The following is a 10,422-nucleotide window of genomic DNA, read 5'->3' on the forward strand; positions in this document are numbered from 1 at the left end:
TATGGTAAAGTGGAGGGAATTCATTAGTAGTTTTACTCCTGCTGTTTTACCCCTATCTCTCCTACTCATACTAATTCAGATTTATTGGATCGTTCTACAGACAAATACTGTAAAAACAAAATACTTCTGCCCTCATTTATTGAGTGAATGCAAAATCAGAAAGTATTTCTTATACTTTATAGATGAAGACAATGAGGCTCAGACAGCAAAGCAACTTGTCCAAGGTCACGCTAATACAAAGTTGCAAAGCCAAGACATCTGTGTTGGGCTTGACTATCTCAAAAATGAAATACAGTCTCCTCCAGTCAGGGTCCAAGGCAAAACAAAATAGCCACAACATAAAAATTGATACTGTCTTTGGGGATGAAAAGTAATGGAATTATAATTTTTAAAAAATATTATAAAGAAGGGTGAAAAGAAGAAATACATAGGGGAAAGGAGAGAAAGTGGAGAAAGCAGAGGTCAATGTCAGCTAGGCCCTTCCAAAGAGAGATGGAAGAGCCGGGGTCTGTGAGGTGGGTTCAAGTTAATTCTTGGTGACAGAAGGAAAAAAAGTTTGAGGGGGAACCCAAAACAGAGCAAGAAAAGGAGAGAGCAGTGAGCAACTGGCCACTGCACTGTTTACAACAGCATGGCTTGCCATCCTTACCTGCCGTGAAACCAATCCTGGCACATGTCACACTCAATCATGAAACGGGTCACATCATAAGGCAGCCGACAGAGGCAATACACTGGCACAGAGGCCATCTTCGCCAGGTCTTCGGGCGTTCTGCGGCGCGCCAGGTTCGTGGTGTCAAGAGGTGTGGAAGGTGGCAGCACGCGTCCTTTCCGGGTGATGGCTGGGCATAAATAACACTTTTTATAGAGGGAAGCACGTCCCCTAGGGTACCAAGACTCAATTCACAAATGGGGAGTTACGGCTGCCAAGATGCAACACAACTGGATTGGCTGTAGGGGGCAATAAGAGTCCGCCCGGCCTTCCAGAATTTCTTTAACAAATAAAGGATGGCGCTCTGCATTTGAGGCTCCCCTCCCCCCTGCCCCTTCTTTAGCCCATAGAGTCAGTAATAAGTTCTTTCCGGGTTTCAGGGGAAATAGCTGAAGCCTTTTGGGGAAGCTTCTTCAATCCCTTACTGAATCTCTACTTGCTCTCTCCCATGTTTCCCAGAGCCCCCCCTTATTATGACGCAAATCATAACCTAAGAATGAGGCTGGGGGTACCAAAGCAAAAAAAGTCTTCCCTCACCTCCAAAGTAGGGGCAACTAGACAGAAATTAGGGACATCTGAAAGTCTGTAAGGATTACTTGAAAATTACACCGTCAGGAACAAGACCGACAAGACTAAGCGCCCAAGTCAAATCACAGTTTGGGGCCGTGTTCTGAGAGTTTAAATGATTCTTTCCTTCAATCCCCAAATCACTCCTTCGTGACTAGTCAGGAGTCTCGTCATCCCCCGAAACTGAAATGAATCTCAATTTTAAAACTGATCAAACCGTCCTCTACTTCAAAGATGACACCCTCTCTTCAAAAACCCCTGGAACGGACTAGAATTTCCTCACACTCCTGAAACTAAAGAAAGATTTTTTTCCCCCCCACTGGTCGACGTTCCCTTACAGTCCCTCCCAAAATAGCAAGGATTCCCCCTGTTACCCAAACCTGACAAGAGATTTCATCCATTAAGATGACAGGAATCTCCTTGCAGCCCCCAAAACTTACGAGAATATATCTTCACGTCTCCCAAACTGACAGGAACCTGCTCAAGCTCCAAACCTCACAACAATGTCTTAGATCCCGAACCCTACAAGAACCTCCTCAAGCCCAAAACTGCAGGGACTCCTAACGCCCGCAGAACTCACTCCCACCAACATGCCTGCGGCCAAAAGAGCTTCAGAGCAGCTTGCCTTCTAGCTCAGCGAAGGCGCAGCCGGCAGTTCCGGCCCCACGGGCGGCGCGCGCCGAATTCTGGGACGGTCTCAGAAAGGCTGCGAACCTTGCTCACCTTCCTTTCGAGCCACCCGCTGGGTCGCGGTGCCCAGACCTTTGGGCAACGCTTCAGGGCAGCCCTCCCTCGACCCGGTCGTTAGGGCCTACTGGAGACCGCGGCTCCGGCCTAGTCCGGCAGTAGCCCCGCAAACGGGTAAGCGGTGTTGTCGCCGCTGGGTCAGCAGAAGATAACAGCGAGCAAACCAAGGAGGAATGAGGTGAATTGGCGACAGGGTTCAAGGAAAACGCCCCGTAAAGTCACCGTGAGAAGCCCAGTGAAGGTGGTGGGTAAATTGTAGTCAATAAAGTTTATTCAAAACAAGGAGGAAGTTAAGGCGGAGAGGGGAGGAGAAATATGGGGTAAACAGCTACCATATTGAGAGTGGCGCAGCTGCCACAGGGGGGAGGGGGGCAAGCTCAGCCGCCATCTTAGGAGGGCTGGGCACTCGCGGTTACCATGGCACAGGCTGAGCAAGGAAGAGCAACCATCTCAGGGGCGGAGCGCCACCTTGAGAAAGGGAGGCGGGGCTCAGCTACCTTTGGACTAACTTGAAGCCTCAAGGCACCCAATGAAAGCTGAAGCCCTTGAATAGAGAAGCAGAGTGGCCGCCATCTTAGATGACGCGGTTTCTTGGCTCCATTTTGAGTGGGGCTAGAAACGTTGTCACCCCCTCCTCTGGGCAAACATGGAATTAAGTCCCCTGCCTTTTCCTCCAATGAGGAGGTAAACGCTGTGATTCTAAAAGGCAGCGGAGGCGGGTTTCAGGCAGCATTGGTGGTGATAGTGGTTGTGTGTAATCTAGTCGGTTCCGACTCAGTGAATAGGGTAAATCCAAGGCTGTAAATCTTTATGGAAGCAGAAAGCCTCATCTTCCTCCAGAGGAGCGGCTGCTGGGTTCCAATTGCTCACCTTGCAGTTAGCAGCGCAATGCTTAACCTACTACACGACCAGGGCTGTTGTTTTGTCATTACCCTCATTATGAGGGAAGTTGTTATTATCACCTTTTGACGATAAATAAGGACACGGGTTTAGAGAAGCAAAGTGAATTCAGCTTCAGAGCTATGAAATTAAGCCTTGTGCCCGCTTCTACCACCCTTCTACCCTGCATCCTCAATTATTCCTCCATAACACTTGTCAATTTTGGAGATTCCTCTGTACCTTCAGTTCTTTGACCTCAGTATTTTAAGTTCAGTTCAAATACTGTTCAGGTATTCCATGCACTTGCTTAAAGATTTCATGACTACAGCTGAGGGGGTGGTGGGACAAAAGGTTGAGTGAGTTCCACACACACTTGCTTTTGAATGGTGCTGTTTGAATAATGTATTCAAAATTAGTTCCACTGAGGCAACCCTTTATTCCCAATTTGCTGTTTCCTATCATTTGGAGCCTGGTGGCACTGTGGCATTAATGTTGGGCTGCTAACTGCAAGGTTGGAGGTTCAAAGCCCACCAGCTCCTCCAAGGGACAAAGAAACTGCTCCCAGTCTCAAATTGTTGTTTTGTTGTTAAGTGCCGTCAAGTCGATTCCAACCCATAGCCACCCTGTATAGGGTTTCCAAGGAGAGTTGGTGAGCTTGAACCACCAACCTTACAATTCAAACAACTTTGCAGTCTGATGCATTAACCCACAGCGCCACACCAGGACTCCAGAACTGTTAAGTACCATGGAGTCACTTCCAACTCATAGCGACCCTGTATATGGTTTCCGAGGCTATAAACCTTTATGGGAGCAGAAAGCCTCATCTTTCTCCGGCCCAACGGCTGGTAGTTTCGAACTGCCAACCTTGAGGTTAGCAGTCCCATTGGTAACCACTACGCTCTGACTCATAGGGAACACTGTGAGACGAAACACTGCCCAGTACTACGCCATCCTCACAATCAAGTTACACTTGAGCCCATTGCTGCTGCCATTGTGCCAAATCCATCTCCTTGGGGGTCTTCCTCTTTTTCATTGACCTGCCACTTTACCTAACCTGATGTTCTCCAGCAACTGGTCCTTCCTGATATGTCTGAAGTATGAGCATCTTGTCATCCTGGCTTATAAGGAACATTCTGACTGTATTTTTTCTAACACAAATCTATTCGTTCTTCTGGCAGCCCATGGTACTTTTAATATTCTTCCCCATCACCATAACTCAAATGCATCAATTCTTTTATAGTCTTCCTTATTCACCATCCAAGTTTCACATAACATGGAAAGCTATTGAAAATAACCATGGCTTGGTCAGGCACAGCTTAGTCCTCAAACTGACATATTTACTCTTGAACACTTTAAAGACGTCTTGAGAAGCAGATTTGCCTAATGCAATGCATCACTTGACTTCTTGACTGCTTCCTCAATGAATGTTGATACGGGGTCCAAGGGGCAGTGCCACCAAGTCAGTTCCGACTCATAGACACCCTGTATAGGGTTACTGGAGCTTTAATTCTTTATAGAAGCAGAAAGCCTCATCTTTCTCTCATGGAGTGACATTTGAACTACTGATTTAGCGGATTGCAGCCAAGCTCATAATCCACTGCACTACCAGGGCTGGATCCAAGCAAAATGGAGTCTTTGACAAATTCAATCTTTTTTCCATTTATCATGATGTTATTTATTGGTCTAGGATTTTTGTTTTCTTTACATTGAGGTGCAACCCACACTAAAGGCTGTGGCCTTTGATCTTCATCAGTAAGTATTTTAAGTCATTTTAGCTTTCAGCAAGCAAGGTTGTATCATCTGCATATCACAGGTTGTTAATGAGTCTTCCTCCAATCCTGATGACCTGTTCTTCTTCACATAATACAGTTTCTCAGATTATTTGCTCAGTATACAGATTGGGTAAGTATGGTGAAAGACCATAACCCTTGCACTCATCTTTCTTAATTTTAAACCATTCAGTGTCACCTTGTTCTGTTCGAACAACTGCCTCTTGGTCTTAATGTACAGGTTCCTCATGAGCACACTAAGTACTCCAGAATACTCATTCTCCACAATGTTGTCCATAGCTTGTCATGATCCACACAGTCGAAAGCCTTTGCATAGTCAATAAAGCACAAATAAACATCTTTCTGGTATTCTCTGCTTTCAGCAAAGATCCACCTGATCTCAGCAATGATATCCCACATTCCACTTCCTTATCTGAATCTGGCTTGACCCTCTGGCAGTTCCCTGTCAATGTACTGTTGCAGCTGATTTTGAAATACCTTTAGCAAAATTTTACTTCCATGTAACATAAATTATATTGTCCAATGGTTTCCACAGTCTGTTCTCTTTGAAATGGGTACAAATATGGATCTCTTCCAACCAGTTGTACAGGTAGCTGCCTGATGAATAGGGTCACTGTAAGTCAGAAATGACTGGATGGCAGTGGGTTTTTGGTACCATTCAGGAAGAAACCCTGGTGGCTCAGTGCATTAAGCAGAATCACTATGGAACAGTTCTACTCTGCCCTGTATGGTCTCTATAAGTTGTAATGCACTGGATACAGTGGGTTTGGGTTTTTTGTTTATCATGTAGGAAGTTTGCAAATCATAAACCAAGGAGCTGATTCTTTTGGGCTTGCAGAATTTGTTCCAACTTACATGTAGATAAGTGGTTTAAAAACATTTTAATATTCATTAAGCTGGCTACAGTCGCTGAATCCTGATAGAATGAGAAATGTGGAACAGACTCCAATTTTTTTTTTTTTTTTAAACACACACACAACCTACGGGACTGGTTGAGACTAGAGTACCCTCCACACTTACTCTGAGATAATATCAAACCTTGAATTGAAACTAACCCCTGAAGTTACCTTGTAGCTAAATAACAAATAGGCTCAAATTATGAATACAAAAACTCCCTTTAAAAAAAATCACCTAAATGAAACCAACTGGTAAACAGTTACTTTAAAACAAAGATAAGAATATAAGGGGACAAGAAAACTGGATTCAATGGAAACAGAACCAGAACGAAAATAATGAGAATGTTCAGCCCTTGTAAAGAATGTAAGCAATGACACTGATCAATTGGAGTAAGAAACTGTTGAATGGGAACCTAAACTGCTATGTAAAATTTTACCAAAAGCCAATAAATTACCTTTTTTTTTTTTTTTAATGGCACTGATTTATTCAAACGTTCTACAAAACTATCCAGGTTCTCTTACTATTTAACTTGCTTAAAGAGTTTTTAACTTAAAATATATATATATATGTTTGTGAACACCAATTTCCTAACTAGTGACAATTCGTTAGGTCTTGAGGCTACATACAATGATGAAAAGAGGGCCTCAGCCATTGGCAAGCACTAGCCAGAGCAAAAGACAAGCTTACAAGTAAACAGTTGGAATACAACATTCAATAAGCACACAAATACCTTGTGTAAAATGAAGCTAAAAAATAACCCTAGAAGCTGTTTGCTTCAGGGAGGCTTAGAGGATACTTAAAAATTCACTAAAAATCAACAAGACATTGTACACAAAAGGATCAACATATACAAATGCATGAAGATAGAGAATATTTGGAAAAAGAAGTTCAATATTTGAACAAAGAGGAAATAAAAAAGGTGAGATGGTTCAATCAAAAAGTAAGATCGAGGTCAGATTATGAAAGATTTCAAAAACGCAAAAGATTTTATTTTGTAAACTATAAGAAACCTTTGAAGGTTTTGAGCAGGAGTAACTTGGTAGTGTAGTGGTTACGAATTGAGCTGCTAACCTCAAGGTCCGCAGTTCAGAACTACCAGTGGTTCCGTGGGAGAAAGATGAGGCTTTCTGCTCCCGTAAAGATTTGCAGCCTCAGAAACCCTGTGCAGGGTCACTATGAGTTGGAACCGACTCCACGGTACTTAACAACAACAACAACTTGAGTTACATTTATGTTTTACCAGAAGAAAATCCAGGTTTAATGGGACGTGAAGCTTATGTAATTGGGGGATGGGAAACATTTTTAAAAATTGAAAACTGCACTGGTAGGGAAAAAAACAAAACAGGAAAGTTGTGCCGAGGAATTTTGTTTTTTCCATCACTCATTCTTTGAAGGTAGCAAGGACTGTTATGCAAAGAATTTTGTTGGGAAACCTTACAACATCCACCCTACAACCCTAATGTTGCCCCTTCAGACTTCTTTTTGTTCCCAAAACTAAAAGAATATGATTTGAGTCCCTCAAGGATGCTAAAACTGCTGTGTTGATGTGGAAAAGATTAAATGTCTCTGAAACCCTATGGGACATTTCTCATCTGCCCTATAAGGTTATTATGAGTTAGAATCAACTCGTTGGCATTGGATTAGGTTTGGGTTTAATTGTGATTTTGTACTTACCTTGTCTCTCCAGCACCATTTAATACTAAGGAAAGTGAACCAAGGAAAGTTTCAGTGGAAGGGGACTGCAGTTTTAGCCAGTTGTGCCTTAAATATATTTTGCAGACTTTACACAACATACAAGGGGCTTCAAAAAGTTCAATGAAAACGGAATTAAAAGATAATAATTTTTTTTCATGAACTTTTTGAAGCCCCTTCCTATAGTTATGTTGCTACATGGCAAGTGACAGACCCTGTAACTTGTTTCCTTACTTTCACAAGTAAACAGAAGAGAAGGAAGCCGTTGTACTAATCTGGGTAAAAAAATGAGACCTGAACTGGGATAGTTGCAGCATGAGTAGAAAGGATCAGATAAGTGGGATATTTTGGAGGTTCGATAAGTAAGGTTTGGATATGAAATAAAAATTGTGAGTGAATGGAGGAAAGGAGTATGCGTCCATGTCTGAATTGGGTGTCAAGATGCATGATGATGCTGTTGACTGAACCAGAATACACAGGGAAAAAAGTAGGTTTGGTGGGGAAGAAGTCTAGGTTCAAATTGAGTAAGTTGAGTTAAAGTATTTGTTGAGAGTATTAATGCGTATTAATATTATTTGGCACTGCAGGATAACGCAAGGTCAGTTTGAACTGCAAGGTCAGCAGTTCAAACACGCCAGCCACTTCTCAGAAACCCTACATAGGGCCGCTATGAGTCAGAACCAACTTGACAGCACTTTAACAATAACAATAGTATGTTAGATGTTGAGAAAATAGTGGTAACCTAGATCGGGCCTTCATGGAGCTGGCATGCTACCAGGAGATAAGTCCATAATCAGAAATTTTTTTCATTTACATGTTTATTAAGCCCCTATTACAGGCAATCCTTGGATTACATAGAATTTCTGTAAAATTTCTGATTATGGACTTATCTCCTGGTAGCATGCCAGCTCCATGAAGGCCCGATCTAGGTTACCACTATTTTCTCAACATCTAACATACTATTGTTATTGTTAAAGTGCTGTCAAGTTGGTTCTGACTCATAGCGGCCCTATGTAGGGTTTCTGAGAAGTGGCTGGCGTGTTTGAACTGCTGACCTTGCAGTTCAAACTGACCTTGCGTTATCCTGCAGTGCCAAATAATATTACGTAGTGGTTACGAATCGGGCTGCGAACCTTAAGGTCAGCGGTTCGAAACTACCAGCCGCTCCGCGGGAGAAAGATGAGGCTTTCTACTCCCGTAAAGATTTACACCCTCGGAAACCCTGTACAGGGTCGCTATGGGTCGGAACCGACTCGACGGCACTTAACAACAACAACAACAACAAATTTATCTTAAAGTCGAATTTGTCTGAACTGTTAGGCATGGTTCATATGTGATTTCAGTTAGTCACATGTTTGTCATAGTATTAGTATACATTTCTATGCTTAAAAACATTAAATAAACATACAGTAAAATATCTTTATTATAATAATACAGTAATGATTATGTTTGATGCACATGGTAAAGTAACATCTATTTGTTATTACAGACTATGACATGTACCTCACATTTTTAGTATAATAGGTTTTATGGGGAAGAGGGGAGGAGGAGGAGGAGTTGATTGGTTACTACAGGTTATACATAACTTGAACATTCGTAATCCAGAGACTGCCTGTATATGCCAGGCACTATTCTAAGCACTGGGGATTTGGGGGTGAACAAGATGGACAAGGTCTCTGCCCTCCTTTGATTCACATTCCAATGAAGGAGACTTACAATGAAGTAAGTCAAATGAGAATATCAGATTGCAACAAGTGCCATGCAGTAAATAAAAAAAGTTATGAGGTAGGAAATGGTTTAGCAAGAAGGCATTCTCTTTTGGACAGGCTAATTGATTAAGGAAGGCCTCTCAGAGAAAGTGACATGTAAGCTGAGACCTGAATAACAAGAAGTCAAAGGGAAGAAGGAATAAGTGCAAAACCTTAAAGTGGTGGCAGAAGCCAATTGAAGCCACACTCTCAATACTACCTGCTGAGCCTTTACTATACTGGGTACAGGTGGGGGTCTGGATGGAGGCCCCAGATGTGAATGCATGTATCCTTTAAGATTGTGCAGTCTAATGATGGAGACAAGGATGCAATAGACAATAACAAAGGTAGGGGAAAAATAAAAGCTTAAATGCTATCCTGGTGTGCTGCTGTGGTATGCACTGGTCTACAAAGTCAGTTTGATCTGCAAAGTTGACTGTTCAAACTCACCAGCTGCTCCTCGGAAACCCTATACAGTGTGTCTATGGGTTGGGACCACCTAGACTGCACTTAATAACAACAGCAACAAGTGCTGTCTACAGGTATGAGCAACATTTGTGAGAACAAAGAAGGAGCCACAATAAATTCAAACATGTTTAGTGGGTGTGTCAGTGGTGGCATTTGACCTAGACATTGTGGTTTTTCAACACATCCCTAGAAAATCCCAGTGTTCGTGAGATGTGGGGAGGAGAAGCTGAAGGAAAGGCAAAGCTGTCAGAGAGCTAAATCCCAGGCAGTCAGATTAACTGACAAAGGAATTGCCAAGGATGAAAAACAGCCAGGTGCTGCCCTGAAAATGTGCGATTTGGTCATCTATCTTACAGGATGTAGTGCACGATCTGAACTGACTGTGATAGCTTAAGGCTCCCCTGGAAGCCTTCGTTCCTGTCTCACCTGTAATTAACAGGTGTACAATTTTACTTTTATTACACTCACCTGGTGTGGCACTGTTGGTGCAGCACTGGACTTCGAACCACAAGGTCAATAGTTCAAACCCACCTTGAAAGCATAAGAACAGTGAAAACAAAAAGACTGTTATTGTTGTTAAGTGCCATCAAGTTAGTTCCGACTCATAACAACCCTATATAGGGTTTCCGAGAAGCAGCTGGTAGATTTGAACCACCAACCATGTGGTTTGCAGTCCAGTGCTGATCCTACAGTGCCACCGCAGGTCTAAACGATTATAATAACATCTGAGAATTTACTATGTGCCAACTACTGTTGTAAAATCCATTAATTCACTTAATCCTCTCAGGAACCCGGTGAGGGAGATGCTAGTATTATTCCCATTTAATGGATAATGAAACAATATGGTGGTGGTGGTGTGCCGTGGAGTTGGTTCTAACTCATAGTGACCCTGTATAGGGTTTCCAAGGCTGTAAATCTTTATGGG

General features: G+C 42.7%; 1 protein-coding gene across 3 annotated transcripts in view; it reads right to left on the reverse strand.

Moving 5' to 3' along the window:
• PHF8 (PHD finger protein 8) overlaps positions 1-2,103 on the reverse strand; it is a 143,085-nt gene extending 140,982 nt beyond the window's left edge. The window contains exons 1-2 of one of the 3 annotated variants that reach the window (XM_006875252.1): positions 2,099-2,103; positions 650-839 (exon numbers count right to left, since the gene is read on the reverse strand). In XM_006875252.1, the coding sequence (XP_006875314.1) occupies positions 650-747 (98 nt within the window). In that variant the 5' untranslated portion in view covers positions 748-839; positions 2,099-2,103. Of the gene's footprint in view, positions 1-649; positions 840-2,098 lie in introns of those variants that run through there. The other 2 variants (XM_006875253.1, XM_006875254.1) reach the window with 2 other exon arrangements.
• Between the last annotated feature and the right edge of the window lie 8,319 nt (positions 2,104-10,422).

The sequence above is a fragment of the Chrysochloris asiatica genome, unplaced genomic scaffold, assembly GCF_000296735.1.
Source record: "Chrysochloris asiatica unplaced genomic scaffold, ChrAsi1.0 scaffold00315, whole genome shotgun sequence".
Lineage (NCBI taxonomy): Eukaryota > Metazoa > Chordata > Mammalia > Afrosoricida > Chrysochloridae > Chrysochloris > Chrysochloris asiatica.